This window comes from Eptatretus burgeri, chromosome 6 (assembly GCF_056783735.1).
Source record: "Eptatretus burgeri isolate ZD-2024b chromosome 6, Ebu_testis_v1, whole genome shotgun sequence".
In the NCBI taxonomy this organism is placed as follows: domain Eukaryota; kingdom Metazoa; phylum Chordata; class Myxini; order Myxiniformes; family Myxinidae; genus Eptatretus; species Eptatretus burgeri.
Genome location: NC_140966.1, coordinates 98,052,135 through 98,075,330, shown reverse-complemented (window position 1 = coordinate 98,075,330; position 23,196 = coordinate 98,052,135). Strand labels below are relative to the sequence as shown.

Sequence of the window (23,196 nt, the reverse complement as noted above, 5' to 3'; positions counted from 1 at the left end):
AAACCTTTGTGAGCAAAACACCTCATTTTGAAACTTGTGTATTGGGGTCTTACCCCCACCCTGAACCTCCTTACCCAGACAAGCATACTTGTGATACCCCAAGGCAACTTGAAAAATTTGGTTGGATTTGGTTCAGCATAAATAAACAAATATACAATTTCACTTTGAGAGGTAGACGACATACAAATGTGAAATGATTGTTAACAAATTCAAACCAAGAAAAAAAAATTTTTTTTTTTTTTTCATAGACAGGTCTAACCTGGAATTCCAACTCTTCCAGCATCGGCTTTCCACTTGAATGGGTTGGCAGCAGCTCAGTTTGCAAGGCGTCTTCATTTACCTAAGGGCAGAGACTCATTTAAAACCATAAAAAATCTACATTTCAACAAACAAGATAATGCTTCCTTTTCACCAAGGACAAATGGAGCAGAACACTCAAGTTCCAGGACGACGTGTACAAAATTGACTTCACTTGCACAATATTATTGCCGATCGAGCATTTCTGTAAACATACATACTTTGCAGGGCAACAATACAGCCTTCCCACAAACAGCAGCAGAAGGCTTCATCAATGATGACGTTTCCTCAAAACTTTTATGTCCTCAATGTACGTCATTGGACGTGGTGAAACGTCAAGCCAGATGGTGTACTGATAATATGCAAATAAGTCAATAAATAAATAAACCTCTTGGGGAAAACTCAGCAAAAGATGGCATATCACCTTGATCATAGCCATTGAAAGATAATTTATAGCACTGTATGGTACAGATGATAGCCTGGTGTTGGCTTAGCAGTTAAGGTGGCTGGCTTGGGACCTTAGGGTCCTGAGTTTGAGCCCTGGTAACGTTGAATTAACACCAAGTGGGGTTGACTTAGCCTGTCATCTGTCAGAGGTCAGCGAAATGAGTAGCAGCAGACTGTGGTAATAACCATTCGGGGTAACGACCCATCCAGGACTGTACTTCTTGCTAAAATAAACTGCCTCGGCAGCCCCATATACCTTTATGACGTGAAAGGACTGGTAACCAGTGTGCCATTAAACCACCTTGGAATAATGGTTGTGTTCCCAATGCCCTTCACCCTTTTGCTCCCCATGCCCACCGATCAAGCTATTCTTTCACATCAACTGTTTACAAAGTCAAACACCTCCACGTCACGGGTGACATCCTTTAACCAATCACATTTTGATTCTCTCTCCAGCCATTGAGCAATATTGTTACGGTTGTGGAAATTCGCATTACACCACAAAGAGTCCTCAGGTGAGACATCTCGATAAGTCCATGTGTAGTTAGCCCACACCCGTTGTATAGAGGGAATTTATGTGATCCATTCGGGCTGCGATCCTTCAGTTAGCCATTTTTTCTCTCTATTGTTATTTTTCGACCATTAAGCCACCAACAACGCAAACAGCCACTACCTTTACCTTCACAACTCCATCCCGCAAACAAACATCGCTTCACCGCCATTCCCAAACGACACCATAACCATCAAACCACCACAGAAAACCCTCCACCACCTTCGCTTTTCTCCTTCACAACCAACAACAGCACCACCTGTGAACATTGAACGTCGGGCTGTCTTGGGCCCGTTCGGCGATTGGTGCCAAACGCACCGAGCGCGAATGGCGGCCTTTCCGAGGGAGAAATTCGGATCCAAAATGCTTCACGCCCTTTCCCCTCCGTCCAATGGGCGAGCGTGAAGCGGCTTGGCCCCGCCTCCAAGCGCGTGTATGTGAAGTCAGTTTATGCAAATATGCGGATCAAGGGAGGTTCACGCCCCTTTTTGCCCAACCAATGGCTGAACAGAGGGTGGCGTGGCCCCGCCTCCAATCACGTTTGGATCCACATATCGGCTCCTCCTGAGTCCTATAAATGTGGGAGCGCAAGGAGACTCGTGCGGAGAGAGCGGAGCAGAGAAAGTGGAACTGGTTGAGCTGAGTGGAACGGGAGAGCGGAAAAGAGAGAGGGTGAGTTGAGCTGGGAGTTGGAGAGAATTTGCTGAGGAGTTGCAGGGAAGACGGCGACGAGGTTGCGGTGTGGGGGTCGCTCGACTCGTCACGGGATCCAGGCCATCCAGCCATACCCCTCTCCCTGAGCATCAACGGTTCCCCCCCCCCATTCGCGCTGAGATAGTGCCGAGGGGGCCCCCGGTTCCTCCCCCACCCTAAACGTGGTGCCAACGGGACCGCTCGCGCGGAGCACGCCGGAGAGGACTCGCCGACCACGCCAGGGCATGGAGTCAGGGCGCAGCGGCGTGAACATTGCGGCTTGCCCGCCATCGCATCACGAGGACGCGGGTAAGACCTCCCCGGTCTCGTGGATCCTGGAGGATCGGCCAGGTCCACGTATATTTGGTCTACGGACCTGTCTGCCTCCTCGCCTCTGAGGGTGGCTTTCTTTTCCCTTTGCTTTTTTGTAAGTGCTTGTGGTGGCACCATTTGTTAAGTAAAACTGAGTGTTGCCGTGTGTCGGTCTTAGTCGGTAGTATCTCTTTTACTGTTTCTTTCTGTGCTTGAATACATGCCTTTTATTATTATTATTACTGTGACTGAATATACGTGCTTGCTTTGTGTCCATGTGTCGCGCAATAAAATGCTTGCTTGTTGAACTGTTCCCGCTCTGCTTCGTCTCCTTTCTTTTTATTGACTCTCCATCCTGCATCGCGTAAGAGATTGGTAGTGGGTGCAAGTTCCCAGTAACTAATCTGAACCGTCGAGGTCGACGATAACTCCGCTCGGTTATCTCTGCACTACGGAACGAACCACTTAAGCGGTTCGTGTCTGAAGTCGACCTTCGGCGAGGTATGATCGCGCGATTAACCAACCGCGTAGGTACTAAGGTAGGTTGAGTTTGACAAACAACCCCATCCTACGCGGATGGCCGATTGGCACGATTGTGGTGAGGTTGAAAGAGCCACCCGTGACAAGCTCCTGGCGTTGTTCCGAGAGGGTCACGACAGAATTGTCCGTCCGGTGGGCGATGTGCCGCGATTCGAGTTACGTGGCCGATCGCAAGCCGGCGGGCGCGAATTCGCAACAATATCTTATGAAGCCACATATCAAGTTTATTCTGATAATTGTTTTTAGATCCTCGTGGAGGATCTCCAAGTCTTCCTCACGTTGTTCTTCTTCTTCTCGTGGCCTTTTTATTTCACAGCCTACAGTTTTCATCGAAACTTCCTGAAACTTGGCGTATGTATGTAAAAATACCCTGCGCAGGCAGTAATCTCCGATTTTGAAAATTCCTCCTAGAAAAAAAGTTGACGTCAAAATATTTCCGCTAATGGAAATCGCCTAAAAAATTCTGAAACTCGGCAAGCTTTTTGAATTCTGTTTGCGGGAATCAAGCAGGGCATGAGCAGAGATGAATTACCGCACATATGATACATCACTATGATGTCATTCCTATTTTTTCACATTTTTTGTTTCACAACCCAGAGTTAACGGGTCTTCGTCAAACTTGCCATTGTATATGCAGAAAGCCCACACGCAGGCAGTAACCATCTCTGATTTTGGAAATTCTTCCCTAAAAAAAAAGTTGACATCATAATATCGCCGCTAATGGAAATCGCCTCTACCATTATCTCCGAAACTAGGCAAGCTGTTTGAATTTTGTTTGCGGGAATCAAGCCAGGCATTAGCACAGATAATTATTTATCGCAAACCTGATACATCACAATGACGTCATATTCGTTTTCACAATGTCATTAAGACAAGGATCTTCGCTCATTTGAGCTTGTTTTATTCCAAATAACTCCTGCACTTTCTCCTTACAATCTTCAGAACAGATTAGTCATGGATGAACAGCAACTTTTTTTTTTTTTAACTTTATTCAAATAAAACCGACAGGCTGATCATTGGTTCCCCTTCTCCCCAAGTTTGCAGCACATTTGATCTCATGGGACACCTATTTATTGTTGCTGTTGACATCAGCATGTCAATACATTTAACATTTATTTAAATCTCAAATCATTGCAACCTGTCCACGTCTCCTCCCTCCTAGGTAATGTTGCAACAGTATGTTCATATCTTAACAACCTCTCATTCATACACCACCACCTTTCCCCCCCTTTTAAAAAAATTAAATAAACAACTCGTTTTGAGACCAACTCAATCCTTCCTGGCTTGCCTCAGTCCCCCATTGAGGTGGCTTTCTGAAATGATCCTGACCTGCTGGCCAAAAGTTCCATCTTTTCACTGAAATATCATATGGGATCATGCTTTGCAAAAACTGGCTTGGAAAAAAACCAAATATACATTATATATATATATATATATATATATATATATAAATAATTTAAAAAGAAATGAATATTATATATATATATATATATATATATATATATATATATATATATATATATATATATATATATATATATATATATATATATATATATATATATATATATAAATAATTTAAAAAGAAATGAATATTATATATATATATATATAAATAATTTAAAAAGAAATGAATATTATATATATATATATATATAAATAATTTAAAAAGAAATGAATATTATATATATATATATATAAATAATTTAAAAAGAAATGAATATTATATATATATATAAATAATTTAAAAAGAAATGAATATTATATATATATATAAATAATTTAAAAAGAAATGTGTATATATATATATATATATATATATATATATATATATATATATAAAAAGAAATGTGTATATATATATATATATATATATATATATATATATATATATATATATATATATATATATATATATAAATAATTTAAAAAGAAATGAATATTATATATATATGACATGGCTGCATACTTAACAAAAAAAAGGTATATATATATAAATATCGAAAGTTATGATTCGCATTTTTCGAAAACACAAGTGTGATTTTGATAGTTTTCTACAAAAAAAAAAATGTTTACAAAGTGATTTAATGAGCAAAAACAACTGATGAAATCAGGGCACCACCACTCCAGTTAAAAAACAAAAAAAAAAAAAACTCTAGTCCCAGAATATGCAGTGTGATATTTACATGCACAAATGTAAATAATGATATGTTAACACATGCAACATACAGGATAAGAGCGGCACTCAGTGGAGCGCACACCTCCACCAGGCTGAACAGATGGTGTTTTATATCCCACCAAAAGGTTGAATCAGAATCAAAATCGAATTGGCATGTTGTCACCTAACCAACTCATCCACAAAGTTCCATCTGAATCCATCCATGACTTTTTGAGATATCGTGCTACATCTTGGTTTTGGCCCGATCTCTCAATTGTAAATAATCACAAAAAAACATTATCGATCCGAATCGACTTCAAAATATAATCGATTGGTCCGAGTCACACACACAACCTGCCCACCAAGTTTTGTCCAAATCAGTTAAACTTCGAGACATCCTGCTCACACACAAAAACAAGACCGAGGTGCAAACAACCTCAGTCTACCTTCGGTAGCAAAGGTAATAACAGTAATTGTTCTGTAATCAAATTACCTACATGGAAACATCATGGATTTCAAAGCGGCTGCCGAATGGAGGAAGTCGCTTGAAATCGTCGACTCTGATTGCTGATTGAACTCCATCTTCTGCTTTCACATACGAGTAAACATGGCTGCCAATATTGATTGGTCACAGCACATGCCAGAATAAGGAACCTGAAAGCATCTGCAGTCCCATTACAAATCCTTAAGATTTACACACCAAGTTCTCCAAAAGAAAAAAAACAAAAAAAACATGGTTGACAAATTCAGCTTTATCAAAGCTTCACTTGTGAATGTCAACCACAGATAAGTAACAGCACAAAGTACTCCTGGACACCGAGGCATTGTGTTGTAAATCACATCAGCAGAAATTTAATGATTCAATGTTGGAACGTGCTCGAGCAAGACTGAAGGAATCCGCAGGATCGTGTTGTACTTAGCATCGGGCATCTGCAGTGAACCGGAACCTGTGTATTAAATTCACCACTTTCAATGGAGACCAGTCTGAAGGAAATGCCCACCTTTATGTTAGAGACAGAAATGTTTGTCAATTTCTGGTGGTGATCTTGTGGCTGGAGAGGCCAAATACCACTTGAACTGCTTTACTAGATACCATAACAAATATTGAATCCAAGAGAGAAAACGAGCACATTTAGGTGGACAAGCCAGCAAAGCAGCCAACCTGTCCCCAAACCATCGGATTGGAGTGCACCAAAGAATTTACTATTTCGATGCCTGTCCGGATGACTATTCCTGAAGGTGCGAGGACTTGCAGTGAGCTCATCAAGCATGCAGAGGCTGGACTCCCCCGCACTAGACCTCGATAACTGCAAATGAGAAATTTAAGCTTTTGATGAAAGGAAAACGTCTCTGAAAGTTTGTGTTCGACCGAATTAAGTCACAGGGATCAACGATGGTAAGATACATGTCGTTCAAAGAAAGATGACCATGGAAACGGATGTCAAATGTTTGGACTGCTTTCAATGCTATTCCGATGCTTATGGCTTCCTCTGCTGTCGGTCAACATGTGGCTCTTCATGGAGTTCTCTCATCCCCTCTTCCTGTCCAGGCTGGAATTCCTCAAGGCAGCGTTCTGGGCCCTGTGCTTTTTCTGGTTTTCAACAATGATCTCTGAAAAATCCTGCGTCCAATTATATTATCACATTCAAACTAAATCCCGTTTGTTCCAAAATTTCTCATATTGTCAATCATTAGCCAATATTTTCCCCTTTTCTACGAGGATTATTTTTTTATTTCAAATTGATCGGTTTATAAGAATGCCAAACAAGCCGGCAGTTTCATGAATGACCAATAACCAAGTTGGTAAGTTCTAACAGCATCGATGACCACGAAGATGAAAATTTTTTGGAAGAAACCTATGTACAAGGCAGATTCGGGGGGAGGCCTCATCATTGCCATTTAGAATTTACCCATGATGATCGCTTATTTAATTATTAAAATACAATAAAACGGCCTTTAGTTACGACTCGAAAAGTGTCAGCCATTGACCTTTTTAGTTTTAGACCCATGGAGAAAGGTACAATCATGGGGCAGATTCCATCCATCCATTGGGACCATACTTTTTTATGCATTGGTGCTGCTGAAGCGGTCTCCTTGGTTATTGGACACAATCCTGGACGGGTCGCCACTACGACACAGGATACCAGCAACCTGGCACTCATTTTGCCGACCTCAGAAGGATGACAGGCAGAGTCAACCCCACCTGGTATTAATTCAACAACCAAGGGGGATTTGAACTCAGGATCCTGTGATCCCAAGCCCATCACCCAGACCATTAAACCAACACCAGACATATTCCCCGCAGCAATGTTTACCCTCCTCTCAATCAAACCCATCAGGAATGAAGCTTGCAGATATTGGTTTTCTTGCTCTTGAAACTTCAATAAACCATCATGGAATAAATAACACTTTTGTCAGACAGGTCACAATATTTGTAATTTTTTTTTTTTCCATGAAGCCACCTCACGAGGTTGGACACTTACAATTGGTCCACAATTTTTGCAGCTAAACAGGAAGTTACTTGTACCAACAAGACTAGATATAAAATTCCATTTTGTGTGGAATGTCAATGGCTTACAATAAATTTCAAGAATTCTTTGAAAATACAAAGCTTGACATTGATAAGGATGATTATGTGTACATAATGTAGATATGTACTCTGTGTACAGAGCAATAACTCAAACATGAACCTCCTCACCATTCCTTCAAAACTATTGAAAACTGATGAAGCTTTTCAGCTCATGCACCCAAGCTCTCAAATTATTTTCAAGGGGATACAATCTCAATCTTTTCTGATGTACCACACTGTTACAGAGCGTCAGTGATGCCAAAGCAGTTTCTTGGCAAGGGTTATACTGGGTTGTTTGCAATTGCCTTCCCAGCAGCAGTTCGGGTAGGAATTTGCAGTTGGTTCACAAAGCTGGCGATAGCTCGCCTACTCTACACGAAGGACAACAGGGGGATCTTTAACGTCCAACAACGAATGTTGGCAGATGAGACGCACAGTTGAACGTCCATCCGAGGGACGGCACGCAGATTGAAACGTGCTTGCAAGACATCAGGATGAGAGTTGGTAGCTGGGCCAAGATAACTTAGAGGCAAGTGTGCATACCCCTTGGCCATCCTGTCAATCTCAAATAAAAACAAGAAAAAGGGCAGAGATTGCAGACCCTCGCCAGGACTTGTTGGGTGTGTGGTGTGTACTGGTGTGTTATGTAATTAATGACATAATTTGAACAGCCATTCAATCGCTGGCAGTGATGACCGGGTACCAAGACCTCCCCACTTTGATCGGACACCTGGCCCTGACCCATGACATTAAAAAAAAAAAAAAAAAAAAAAAAAAAAAACCATTCAATTGAATTCAGAATGGGATTAAAATAAATTGAATTAAAATCGAATGGAAGACAAAATAGCTACAGTCCTGTATTTGAGTCATCAGAAGGAACCTGGACAAGCAAAGATAAAGTCATCAGGAGGAACCTGGATAGGATTCACATTTCAGCAACTTTGACTCGACCCTCAAACCCAGCCAGGCACAGCTAAGTGAGCCTTTGTCAAAATAAATAAATTGCAGCACTTGTTAAATATGTCAGGTTTTAATAAATACATTTCAGGATTAGTCACCAGTGCAAATTAACAAGCTCGATTCCAAACTCCAACACACCTTGCTTTTTGGTCTGCCATTGACCACTCGTTCTGGTAGAGGACCTGCGGACATTTCAAACATTTTGGAGGTGAGTCATCGAACACAGCCCCGAATCTTGCTTTGTAAATAGATACTAAATAGGAACACCTATTGACCCCCTCACATCACAAATTATTATTACCCCTCCATATTTAACTTCACATTTTTAATAATCGTTTGTATTCCAAAGTTGCTATACTATTGGTTTATCGTTGCCGAGACAAAATGCGAGGTTAATTTTAATTGATTAGCATATTTAATGCTGTTCTGCAATGAATAAATAAATTAATAAATGAAAACTTCTTGATTAAAATAAACAATTTTTTAACACACATCTTTGAGGCTCATGGAGGAGCGAGGGGACAGGACAGACCAGGACATGACAAAACAAAGGGAATCACACAAACATGGGGACAGAGCAAGCAGTGCTTAAGACAAATCGTGGGTATTTGTAATGACCGAGTCGATCGTGGACATGTTGCCACCTTATCACAGAAAGGCAGAAATACTCTGCCGGGTAGCCGTGGGAATCCAACCGAAAAGCTCATTTCCACATTAAAAAAAGGCCAAAGTGATGGCGGCACACTGATGCCGCGCTGCTTTATTATCCCCACACTTTTTGAAAATAAATAAACAAACAAAAACGGGGGGTATTGTAACCGGATACAAGTCTCTCTATCCGTCCATCATGCCGCCACCTCCTAAACGGTGTGCAGAAAGTCAAACTTCGTCGTTATGATCACCAAATGGCAAGAGGGAGCAAGAACAGTGCCATTTTTACCCTGGCAGGGTTAAAACATAAAATGCCAAATGTAATTACAGGCACACTTCAAACATCGTTTTGATGCAACTTTGTATATGCAACGATGTTTTGGGGGAATTTGACCTCACAAGAGGAATCAACTCAAAATTTGATACTTTTTGTCACTTTCAACTTTGTTTGGTGGGAAGAACGGACATTTTGCCGGAGCCATTACAATATCAGGGTTGTTTTTTTTTTTTTCAAAAAGCGTGGGGATAAACATTGAGAAACCTTCTTGCATATCAGTGAAGGTCTTACATATCAGATGGGACCTGAGATTGTGGTAAAAAGTCCAAGCGAGTTGAGCAAAATGAGTTAAATCAATAGCTTGGACTCAAAAGTCCTACATCTCACACACACACACACACACACACACACACACACACACACACACACACACACACACACACACACACACACACACACACACACCTCAAGGTGATATATTAAACAGCCCAAAATATAAAAAGGTGAGTTTTGTTTTTTGGGAGACAGTGACGACAAGTTCATGGAGGAGCCAGAACACAGAACTGATCATGATGCAACAGAACTAAAGGAACAGTATAAAGAGGGGGTAGGGGACAAACATCAGTGTTGAGAGACTAAATAGATGGAGAGTTGGGAATAAGATATGTGGGGGGGGAGGAGAGAGACTGAGGGCAAGGGGAGGACACAGGGGTGAACAAAATGGAGACAGCTGAAAACTCCAAATCACAGAAGTGGAAGAAAAAAACAAAAAAAAAAACAACAACTGGAAACTTGGAAACAGGTCAGCTTGAAGAGGGGTTAATGGGGGAAGAAAAGATCATGGTTGCGGATGGGACCTGATATAGTGTTAAAAAGCTTGGAAGGGAAAAACCCACCTGAAAGATGCTCGAGTCCAGGTGAGACTCGACAGCTCTCAAAAAACGCTGCCCCTTCAGTTCCGACCACAAGGAACTCGACTCGGTCACCAGCATCTCGGATGAGTGCAACCACCTCACCATGCTTCTTCCCCAGAACATTCGTACCATTCACCTGCCAATTCCAGCAGAAACAATATCACGAAAAAGAAAATGAGTATTAAAACTGGAATCGAACTCCTGAGAGGTAAACAGGCGACCAAAAACTTCCAGCACCAACAGTAATCTTTCAAGGTCAGTACACCTCCGGTGTCGACTGGCAACTTGAACTTTGAAAGGCTCTTCCTAGAACGTTTGGTGTCACCCACTTTACAATCTCAAGATGAAAATAAATAAATAAATTAATTTGCTCGATACGTACAAATTTTCGCGCACAGCATTTTATTCTTCACAAACAAGGTGCGTCAAGTTGTGGCCTTCAAAAATGCAACTTCATCACCAAATTGCTCCAAAACACGACACGAGTTCAAGGTGGGGCTCAGGCTGGTGTAAAACATTCAGGCTCTCCCGACACAAAGCTCAAAGTCAAAGCTCGACACAAAGGGCACGATTCTGGTCGTTACACATTAACGATATTTTGCAAACCTCATCAATGCACCGATGAGCAACTGTACTCGAGGGAGACAAAAAAAAAAAAAGAGCAAACATTCAAAATAACAAAAAACACAAAGGAGAAAGACGAGTTAATGTGGAATCTGGGTCACACGCACAGGAATTTTATCTTTACTCCATTTCCGAAAGGAAACCAATTGAAGCCTCTTCCTTCTGCTGCTATCTACCGTGACAACATCGAGGATCGTGTTCGCAAGTACGTACTGCAGTTTTAGCAATGGCGGCGTGCATCTTCTCACCTTTCAAAAACAGGAATCAATGCCACTTGGGAACAAAAAAAAAACAAAGATAAGCAGCCCAATGAGGACGAGTCTCCACCTTGCATGTGATGCACGATGTAAAACTTCCATCAGGTGTGGGAACTGAATTTTTATATTCAAATATAGTGTAATCCCAGGCTTGGACAGAACAAATAGTCATTGGAAAGAGCAGAAAATGTTGGAGGGGAATTTCGTGTCATGTTGGGAATGAAAGGAAGAGTGGTGGGATGGACAGAATGTGGAAGTTGTGGTCGATATAAAGGGGATTAAGGAATTGGCAGAGAGTACGTGAGGTGAGGAAACAGAGATGTGCTGAATCAGCTTAGTGTTTCAAAGTTCCGAGTGGACCAAATTGGGGAGGTGCAAGCGTGTGCTTCAAGGCAATGATCGAACATCCATATTTAAATAAAAAAACAAACAAATAAAAATCCAAAACTATTTGCTTGCATTGAAGGGGCCACCTTATAACCATTAAATGTTGGAACAAACAAACCAGAGTCATCCGAACCAGTCCCCACTCTTTTCAATTCGATCATTACCTCTGCCTTCAAAGGTGGATGGAGGTGAGATGCTTTCACCCGTTTGTTTTTGAGCAAAATATTTTGAAACGTCGTGGAAGGATTTGGACAAAAATCTGGTGGAGAGCTTAGGTATGTGACAAGGACAAACCTAGATTTTGGTGAAGATCCAGATCCGAGAATTTTTAAAGTGATTTTTCACCATCGAGAGAAAGGGCTAAAAAAAAAAAACAGGATATCTCAAAAAAGTTGTGGACGGATTCAGATGAAACTTGGTGGATGAATAAGTTTCATCCATCCATTGGGACCACACTCTGCAGATCGTTGGTGCTGCCTAAACAGTCTCCTTAGCTATTGGTCACAGTCCTGGATGGGTCGCCACTCCGACACAGGATACCAGAATGCTGGCACTCATTTTGCTGACTTCGAAAAGATGACAGGCAGTCAACCCCACCTGTTATTAATTCAACAGCCGAGGGGGATTTGAACTCAGGATCCTGGGATCCCAAGCCCACCACCCGAACCATTAAGCCAACACCAGGCACACGAGTTGATCAGGTGACAAGAACAAGTCGATTAAATTTTAAAGTCCGAATCCAGATCTGGCTCATCAGTGCGATACAAAATGCAAACTAATCTGCCTGGCAGAGATACGCACTCCAAATGGTGTTCTAGTATTTTATATAAGATGTATACATGCCACAACCGCTTTGAACAGACAAACAAGCAGCACAGGACTTTTGAAATGACGCAATCTGCCCCAGAGTGCTCGGCACCGTGTGCAGAAACCCTGACAAACAGTGATGTTCAAGGAAGGTGAACTATTCCGTGCGCACAATGAGCATTTCCTGAAATGGCTCACAAAACAAAGCTTCTAAAAGAAACCGAAAATAGTTGGAAAAGTACCCGAAAGAAAGCTGGAATGTGAAGTGTGCTTCCGCACAAAGAAGGGAGGGAAAGCTTCTGAACACCAATGGGAAAGACATATCTGGGGCTCACGAATGTACAGGGCAAGTTTAAAATGAGGATATTTTCTCTTGGAAGTGTGCGTATGCAATATGCATGTCTGCTCGCTTGTATCAACAGGAATGGCATGAACTCGACACCTCTCATCCACGGATATTTCTCGTATTTGCTGCAATTCCGCGAAGCCGATTTGCGTTCAGTAACATTTGTGGTTAACAATCTTGAAAATGCCTCTTCCATCTAAATGCTGGAAATTATCGATAATTACAGCAATCTCTGTGCGTGTCTGTCTGCAACCGCCGTTTCTCGACAACCACTGGTCCGATCTCACTGAAACTTGCCAGGTATATTGCTGGGGCCCTGTGGATGTCTTTTCAACGTTTGATATTAATCGGACAAGTGGTTCCCAAGTTATGGCCATTTATTTACCAAACCAATGATAGGACACGGTGCTATGACGTCACGATTCTTTTTCTTTTTTTTTTGCACCAACGGCAACGCACGTGTGAAGGAACGGCCTGTGTGGTTGTTTCTGGCACGCAGTTTGAAAGTTTATTTTGCACATACGGCCACGCACTAGTATTTTAAAAGATCGTATGAATCATGAATTTTGCACTCGCAATGACGGGTTAAAATATCCCCAGTGAGTCGAAGCGAGTCGCTGAAAACGAAGACGGCACATGCGTGAAAGGCCTCGTTAGCATTCATACTTCACTTCGCAAGTCCCGTTTTAGCCGCTCAATGTTCAATCCATCTTCATGCAACAACGACGACAAATAGGAAGTGTTTCTCCAATTTCATGTGCCTAAGCTTCAGAAAATACTGCACTGGACAAGTTTTGTCAACTCGATGTATTGTGCGGAGAGAAGCATCCTCGACCATCAATTTAATCCTGAAATCCAACATGGCAGTCGTGGGAAAACCCAAGCTGTTATTCCCACAACAACCTCACTAATAAAAACAAGGAGCACCAAGTCAGTGTTGAAGCATCTTTGTTACAAAAATCGACAGGTGATCGGAAACAAAACAACGATGTTCCACAGAGCAATCAAGAACCGATGCAAGTGGGAGCTCAACACACAAAGCCTGTGATACAAGACAAAGTGAAAGTACAAGCACTGAAGGAGACCAATTGGTCGATAAATCTGACATATCCACAACTCGACACAGGTTGTGGCAATTTTAAAAACAAAGCCCAAGGAAGGAATTCCACAATGGCAAACTTTGAAAAGAAAATACTGTGGGATCGAGCACAACAACCCAAATGTAGATCGAGAACTCGAACGGCACTCAGTGGAGTGCATACCTCACCAGGCTGAACAGTTGACATTTTGTATCCACCGAGAGGTCAGACCTGAATCCAGCCCTGAACCAAAATCTAATCAGCTTGTTCTCATAACCTAAGCAACTCATCCACAACTTTTTGAGATATCCTGCTGACAAGACAGGACAGGACAGGACAGGACAGGTGTGTTTCCTCCTGATCCTTTCGACATGCATATTCCAGTTCATGCACAAGCCGAGACTTCGACAAGGCCTTTGTTCAGAGCTCATTTGAGTACTGCTCTCCACCATGGGCTGGTACACCAACCTAACACACCTCCTGGATTCTATGGAATCTTTAAACTCTCAATTGGAATCTCACATCACGAGGCTGATGCACAAGGTCCATTGCTCGCACATCACAGGCAGATCAGTGGTTTCTTTTCTGCAGTATTTTCCAAAATTGTTACCTCTGATCTGTCCTCATCTCTCCAAAGCAACTCCAGGATGCATGCATTCCTTCAGTAACCTCTTCCTTCCATGCATTGTGGTATTTGTGAAACTTCCAAAATCTAGGCTGACCGCACACCTCAACTCTATTCCCCTCCCACCCACGACTTCAAGAAAATGCACCTCCACCTGTCCTCCCCAATTTTGACCCACAACCCCCATTACTCTCTCCGAACTCAACCATATTGCTTCTGAGCTTTAGTGTTTCTTCCCTCATCTTTTCTCTGTCCATGCATTCATTCATTCCCTTAATTTGTCCCATGGTCAGTTCTACATTGCTCTTGTAGCAAAAAACAAAAAAAAACAGAAAAAAAAATACATCAGGACTTTGAAACTCTAAACACTGCAACAGGTGACCTCAAATGATGGCTCAAACAATGAGCCTCTCACCGTGAGGAGGCGGTCTTCAAGACGTAGACCAGCTCTTTCGGCAGGAAGACCAGGATCAATGGCACGAATGTACTGCCCTGGTTTCCCCTTCTCTGTGTGGAGGTTGAATCCAAAGCCCGAGTCACCCTTGGTGATGTGACAAAGCCGTGGGCGCAGCCTTGAAGTCTCATCGTCCTAGTGTTCACACAAGCCAAGAACAAAAACAAGTCATACAATGCAAAGCCTGGAAGCAGGCTTGGAACACGAGTTAGCACCTTTCATTCATTTGTAAACAGAGATGGCAAGTTCATTCAGGAGCTTTGATATGTACTAGACATCAAGGACAACAACAACTAGAGCAGCACTCGTGAGAGGGCATACCTCCACGAGGATGAACAGTTTACGCATTTTTATCCCACCGAGAGGACACATCTGGATCGATCCGGACCTGAACGAAAATCGAATCGGCTTGTTCTCGTCACCGAACCAACTCACCCACAACTTTTTGAAATATTGTACTGTATATTGATTTTTGGCCCAATCTCTCAATGAAGGATCACAAAATAAAATAAAAAATAAAATAAAATAAATTGCCCATATCCAGATCCTCAACAAATTCAAATTTCGTCCAAATCCATCCACAACTTTTTGAGATGTCATACCCACAGAAAAAACAAAAAAAACACTTTTATACAAATCAGCACAGCTTGCCACGTTAGATAAGACCAATCAGCATTGAGCTTTGGAAATCCTAAATACTTGAGTGTTCAGATGGGAATGAAGAGACCAACCATTTCAAAAAAAAAACCAGAAAAATTTTTTTTAACGAGTCCTATGTTATTATACTCCATTGATCTGCCATTACCCCACTCCCCACAACCCTCGAAATGGCGGAGTATCTGATCAGCCCAGTTGGTCAAAACACTACCACCACCACCACCACCCCACCACCACCACCACCCCACCACCCACTCCTCCCCTCCAGCAAACTCGTAAAACCTCCCAACTCAAACCCCATTTCCCCCTCCCATTAATTCAAACCACAGCTGACTCATACCAAAGACAAAATGGTACGTGCTGCTTCCTTGCTTGATGCTCAGTAGTCAAGGACAGAGCATGGACCAATAACCATAGGTTGGCAACCATTGTACATGCTTGATGCACCAAATGGCCGATGTATCAAGGTTCCTTGAAAGGTAACTCATGATTAAAATTTCATGAACAGCAAGGATTTATCAGGTATCAACTATTACTTTTATAAATCGCAGACAGGTGGTTGGTCTGTCTTCCACCTTTCCGGTCTTGCATCCCCTGCCCTTTCCTCCCACCAACTCCAGGTTTTTACAGGGTGCACTTGGTCTACCAGCAACACCCTTTTGATGGAACTCCCAAAATCGATTCAGAACTCATAACCACTCATTTTCTGGCCTGCGGAACCAGATGTTCACGATCATCACAATTTCCAAACAAGATTTTTTTTTCTACCCTCCACCTTCCCGAGACCAGCCCATCCCATCCCCACCCCCTTGAATTTTTTTTTCTTTTTGGCTCACCTGGAATGTACCGGGTGCTTCAAAAAGATTGATACAACTTTGACTTCCTGCCATTTTGGTTTTTTGACCAATGCAGTTTTCCTTTTCAGGGTTTGGTGGTGTTATCCTGGTATTTGTTCCCTGGCATTTCTAGCTCAGTAACTCAACTATTCCATTGACAGTGAAGCAGAAGACAAAAGTGGTGGATCTGTGGTATGAGACTAATCCATATGTAGACACCCACCGGAGGTTCTGCCAGGAATACAACCTCAGAACACGTGATGAACCCACAAATTGTGCCATTCAACGTGTTGTGAAACATTTTGAGCACAAGGGTACAGTGCACAACCAGAGCAAGGGCAACAGTGGCAGGCCAGCATCAGTAACCAAGAGTCAAGCCAACATCGACGCTGTGTGGGATTCTGCATTGGACAGTCCCAAGAAGTCCCACCGCCGGCGCTCCTGGGAGCCAGGCATCAAACCAGCATCAGTCTAGCGTGTCCTCACAAAGGAACTGAAGCTTTTCCCAAACATCATCTCCGTAAGGTATAAACTGAGTCAAGATGACATGAGAAGGAGACTTGATATGTGCAATTGGCTCAGTGACATGATGGAGTTGTACACAAACTGGATCAACCTGATCTGGTTCAGTGCAACCCATTTCAACTTGAACAGTGCCATCAACAACCACAACAACATTTTCTGGGGGGGGGGGGGAGGGTGTGGGGCATAACCACCTGAGAACACTGGGAGTTACCTGGAAGGGCCGAAGGTCACATGCTTCAACATCTTCAATGCCAGATGGGGAACACCAAGGCATTACTGGTTTGCGAATGACAACAGCAGGACAATGAAGATTAAAGGCGGGTGCTAGCTGGCCGTGCTCCAGAAGTTCCATAATGATCTAGCCCAAAAGGTCACCCCAAGCCAGCTCAGCATGACCTGGGTTATGCAGGATGATGCACCCCCACATACAGCTGGTGACATCATCACTTTCCTGGATGAGCTCATCAGAAACCACCTTGATGCTCTGGGTACCGCTCATGACTAGGCATCCCAGACCCAGACTTGAACCCTCTGGATTACTGGTTCTGGGGGACTGCCAAGGGCTCAATCAACACCAACCGCCCTGTCACACTGGATGATCTGAAGCAGGAGGTGTCAGATGACCTCCAGCAAAGTTCGACAGAAGTTTGGAGTCAGGATCAATGTCTGTCTGAACCGCGGAGGGGCACACACCGAGAACGTCAATTACAAGGATTTTGTGTAAATGCCAATTTCAGACCTTGGGCTCTCACCAACTCCAGCAGTGATTTTCTGCAATAGAAAATGCCATGCCACAAGTTTTCAAGAAATGTTTGGTTCACATTCCTGAGGTTTTTGTTACTTTGAAAAATAAGAATTTAAAATTTCATCACTTGTTGAAACACCCTGTAGTTCCGAGAGCTTATGGGATGGCACGTCATCCGTCCGTCAGTCAGTCAGTCTACAAATACTTGCAACCAAACGATTTCGATGAAACTTTACGACAATGTTCATCCCCATGTATATACCAAAGTTTGTTCATGGCAAAAATAAAAATAATAATAACATAACAACAAAACAACAAATGGGATCTGAGGGAGTCTACGGAGGTGTTGTCTGAACTCGTCCTTCTAATCTCAAGTCTAAACTCTCAAAAGAGTCTCCCTCCTCCAAATCCTGGTGGCATAAAGTCAAGTCCGTTTCTGGTGTGCGTTCTCCCTCCATCTCCTCCCTTACCTCAAATGGCCGCACAGCTGACAGTGCATGTGAAAAGACCGAATGCCAAAACTCGGCGTCTGCTTCTAAATCTTGTGTCCCAAACCCATCGCTTTCTGTACCCACCTTACCCAGTCACACCTAGCTGTCCCTGGACTCTGTGTCCTTTTTCTCCTGACAGGTGGAGAGCTTGCTGTCAAACCTCGACTCAGATTCTGCAACCGGTCCAGACGGCATCCGCCCACATGTCCGAAAAACCTGCTCCTCTGCTGTTGCTCACTCTCTCTGTTCTTTTCACCCTCTCATTTGCTCAAGGTCATCTTCCATCTCCTTGGAAATCAGCAAACAACCACCTGCATTAAAAAAAAATAAAAGGTGAAAAAAACCAGATCCCTGCAACCATAGACAAATCAGCCTTCTCCCAATCATCGGCAAGGTTATGGAATCCATCATCGCTTCAGATATGAACTCCTTCCCCTTCTCCAATCAATTTGGTTTCAGCCAAGGTCACTCTACCCTGGATATGTTGCTTCTGCTCTCCCAACAATGGATGGAGGTCCTCAATGCCAGACATGAAATCAGAGCCATATCCCTAGACAAACCGTGTGCCTTCGACATGGTCTGGCACCCTGTCCTGCTCACAAAACGCTTCCTATAGTGTCCAAGGCCACCTCCACTCATGGTTCGCAGACTTCCTCTCCTGTCACAGCAAACATGTGGTCTTAAATGGAGTTCTCTCATCCCCTCTTCCTGTCCAGGCTGGAGTTCCCCAAGGCAGCGTTCTGGGCCCTGTTCTTTTTCTGGTTTTCATCAATGATCTCGCAGACACTGGAAAATCCTCTTTATCTCTTTGCTGATGACTCCACCCTCCTCCGTACCATCTGTCATCCCTCAGATTTGCGAGCAGTAGCCTCTTCACTCTGCAGATCTGGATAAAATCACAAGTTGGTGCAACACGTGGAACATGACTTTCAATCCTGACAAATCTCACTCTCACTGTCTTTGAAAGGACCATCTGGAAACCCAACCCACCCACCCACCAATCTACTTTCTCAACAATCCTCTTGAAGTTCTTTCATGAAAGGTTCTGGGTCTCACCATTTGCCTGAACCTTGCCTGGGAAAGCCATATTTGCAAAGCCGGCCTTCAAAGCCAATCGCCGACTGGGCATCCTCCATTAGAACACCTGACCACATACAAAGCTTTCATTCATAGCCTGATGGAGAACTGCTCTCCCCTTTCTCGGCTACACGCTGTGGAAACCAAGGCATTTCGAAACATTGTTACCTTCTGCGATGAGGCTGAGTCTTTGGGTCTCACCCCCTCAACGCAGACAGGTCGGTGGTCTTTGTCTTCTACAGTCTCCTCTCTGGCCTCGCCCCACACTACTCTGCCTGAGATACGTCACCCCCGCCCCCATATTTCTGCAGGGTGCTCAAGGTCTGCCAGCAACCCCCTTTCTAGTAAAGCTATGAAAAAAAAAAAAAAAAATCAAGAATCACTGCTCACCTTCATTCTTCTTTTTTTTTTCCCCACCTTTTGAACAAACTCCCATACTCTTCTATCCCACTCTTCCCTCAACGTCGTGAAAAAGGCTGTTCATCACCATCTCTTATCTTCCCCCATCCAAAACCACAATCTTTTCTACCAAAACGAATCCACCTCCTTCAAAGTCCCTACTTTCTTTGCTGAAAGTCCCTGTCATGCAAGGACCTGCAAATCCCTGTAGTGTCCATCTTGTTTACCCTGTGTACCCCACCCCATCCGTCTCCCTTCTGTTCACAGTTTTTCCTTCCCTCATCTCCTGCTCCCCTTGTTGTGCGTTAGTTGGCTCTATGAGCCTCGACAGTGTGTACAAAAAAAAGGCTGACCAGTTTACGTTTTGAATCCCACCGATAGTCTGGAGCTGGATCTGTACCTGAACCAAAAATCAAATCAGCTTATTCTTGTCACATACTGACTCATCCACCAAGTTTTGTGACAACTCAACAAATTTTTAATACATGTGATGCATTTGTCCATATTAGATATCCAACCTGTCCACAACCGAGATATTCCGCAAACAAACAGGTGAAAACAACCTCCGTCCAGCGTATGTGGCAGAGGTAATGACAGTAGCCAGCAGGTCCAGGGATAAATCAAAGTGGAATTTAGTTTTTAAATTAATTTGTACAGTTACATGTTCAAGCCAGTGAGCAATGGAAGAAGCTCAGCCAATCGAGTTCTGGCCTTCATTATCCCACAAAAGATGTTCCCATGCATTCCATGGAACGCCTTTAAAAACGCCTGAAAACCAACACCAAAATACAAAAGATGGAACCCATTAATACTTTTAACTGGAGTTCATGCAACACCTCACGCAGTGTTTAAGGTATACAAATTCAATTTAAATATAACAATGGTTTTAAGGTTCAATTTAAAAAATATATATATATATAAATAAAAATTATGGAAGTTCAGCACCATTGATACCGATAACCAAATACTGATAATTAAGCAGACAGGTTAACAAAGTGGCAAAAAAAAACAGATTTGTGTTCTCGTATTCAGGTAGACAATGCAATCAAAATCAAGTAAAAATTTTAAAGGTTGTAGTTAAAAAAAAATTTTAAATAAATAAAAATTCTAAAGTTTGCCACCGTTGATGCAGCACCTTATTGAACACGTTGCATCAATTGTTTGTGCCTTTACAAAAAAAAAGAGAGAGCAAGATTTCTGTTTGGAATGATTTGGAATTTTGTTTGACTGCCAGACAGGCAGAGTAAAAAAAGGATGACCTCACTCCTCTCTGCACACACGAGATCAGTTTGGATTCAGAGGCCAAAGGTCTGCTAAACTGCAGCTTTGTTTTCCAATTCGTGTTCAAAACAACATTTAATTGAATTCTCGTTGTTCCTCAATCATAAACTGAAAAAGACATACGGACAAACGACGAACCAATTCCTTTACCCCGCTTTTCACTTCGCATGGTTCCAAAATAAAAAAATACACAATTCATAGATTTCAAAAATTTCCACTTCACTTTTTGTTTTGAACCCCCCCCCCCGTTGGATTTAGCCCGAAACGGGGGGCTTCCGGATTTGGCATCGATTTTCATGTCCGTGTGTGCACAACCATATCTCGGACATGTTTGGCCCAATTTTATTCGTACTTGGCACAAAGACAATAAATGATTGTATCCACTCCATCCATTGGGACCACACTCTGTGCAGTGCATCGGTGCTGCCGAAGCAGTCTCCTGGGGGTATCGGTCACAATCATGGACGGGTCACCACTCTGACGCAGGATGCTCCAATGGCTCAATCATCCGAGCAAGCCGATACACATTTTGCCAACCTCAGAAGGATGACAGGTCGAGTCAACCCACACGTGCTATTAATTAAACTGAAAAAGCGGGATTTGAACTCGGGACCCGAGGATCCCAAGAAATGACGGCATACATATGCACATCATTTTGTTTCATGATGCAATCAAAGATGGATGGCTGGCTGGCGGCCATCTTCGTTGTAAAAAGAAAAGCAAACCGGTTTCGAACGTGTCCTTTCGAGCAAAGAGATAGAGGATTTTCCAGTCAGTTAGATCACTGATGAAGATTAGGAACAAGAGGCCAAGAACGCTGCCTCCAGCCTTGACAGGGAGAGGACAAGAAAGGGATGATGTACAAACCTAAGACCTGCAATAATTTTTGGAAAGCCAACTGGGAGGCTTTCACAACAGAAGATGAGGAGCAGAAAACCAGCCTCAACCCTGTCCCAAAGAGCTATCGAAGCTTCTGAAAGATGCAGCCAAAAAACATCATCCCACTGTGTTGGTTGCCAGAAACTGACAAAAAAAAAACTCATCCAACGGTCTGAAGCTTCTGGGGATCTGAACTCTTGGAATCTCTGGATCTTCTCAGACAAAGATGGCACGAGACCGATGAAGAGCTCGATTTCACTCATTAAAGTAGAATTTAAGGTATGGATCCCAATGAGGCACATTGGGGCTGCCTCACCTGCTCAACATCAACCTCCCAAATTATCAGCTAATGCTGTTGCTTCGAGGCTGTTCCTCAACTCTAAAGTTGCCTCAGCGAAGGAGGCTCACCCTGAAATCCATAAGGAACTCTCCAAGATTTCAGAATCTTCTCCCTACACCAGGCCAAAAAACCCCAACATCGACACTGGCTTTTCCTTCACCAATGCAAGGAAAGCAGCAGGAATTGATGGCATCTATCCTGAATTATTAAATAACTCACGACTTCACCGATGCGATTGGTTGGCTTCTCTTTCCTCCAACATCCATGCAAATGGAGTCGTACAATCAACCTTGAGAGAAGCTGAAGTCATCGTCATCCTTAAGCTAGGGGGGACCTGAAGCCGACTCATCGGCCGATATCTATGCTCGGTACAACAAACAAGTCGTTTCAGCGAGTCCTTCTGGCCAAGCTTTCTCCACTGGCAGAAAATTGTGATTTATAAAACCTTCCCAAGGAACAAACTGGCTTCAAACCTGGTAGGAGTTGCGTTGATCAAGTACTTGCACTTACACCCACATTGAGGCTGGCTACCAACACCCACAAGACTCGTGTCGCACTAATTGGCCTTTCATCAGCATACGATAGAATGTGGCAATATTGTCTTCTGCTGGAAGCTGCCAGACCTTTCTCGTGCCAAGCCAGAATGCGTGTCCGTTCTTCATTGCTTGATCAAAAGGTATAGGGCTTCCCTCGGGGAGCAAAGTAGCTCCAAAAGGACTCTGAATGATGGTCTTCCTCAAGGGTCTGTTTTAGCTCCAATCTTCTTCAAACATAAGTGAGCTCCATGCCTTGAACTCGGCTCGAGAAAGTTTACCGACAGATGATCTTGCTCGCCAAGCAATCAACGTTGAAGATCTTGGCAGTATCCCGTCCTCGGACTTGAAGGTAATGGAGCAATACTTAATCTACTGTTGCCTCCACCCAAACCCAGCTAAGACTGCAGTTATATTTTTGCATCTCAGCAACTAACTCACCAACAGCAAACTCCAGGTTTCCTTTTGCTGCAAAGGATGTCAACG

At 43.0% G+C, this 23,196-nt stretch overlaps 1 protein-coding gene across 2 annotated transcripts in view; it reads right to left on the bottom strand.

Annotated features, from left to right (window-relative positions):
* The window catches only part of LOC147025426 (Na(+)/H(+) exchange regulatory cofactor NHE-RF2-like), a 36,228-nt gene that overhangs the window by 2,465 nt on the left and 10,567 nt on the right, over nucleotides 1-23,196 (bottom strand). For both annotated transcript variants that reach the window (XM_085886391.1, XM_085886392.1), the window contains 4 exons: nucleotides 14,909-15,082; nucleotides 10,351-10,504; nucleotides 8,665-8,708; nucleotides 260-340 (listed from right to left, as the gene is read on the bottom strand). In XM_085886391.1, coding sequence (XP_085742517.1) covers nucleotides 260-340; nucleotides 8,665-8,708; nucleotides 10,351-10,504; nucleotides 14,909-15,082 — 453 coding nt within the window. The remainder of the gene's footprint in view (nucleotides 1-259; nucleotides 341-8,664; nucleotides 8,709-10,350; nucleotides 10,505-14,908; nucleotides 15,083-23,196) is intronic.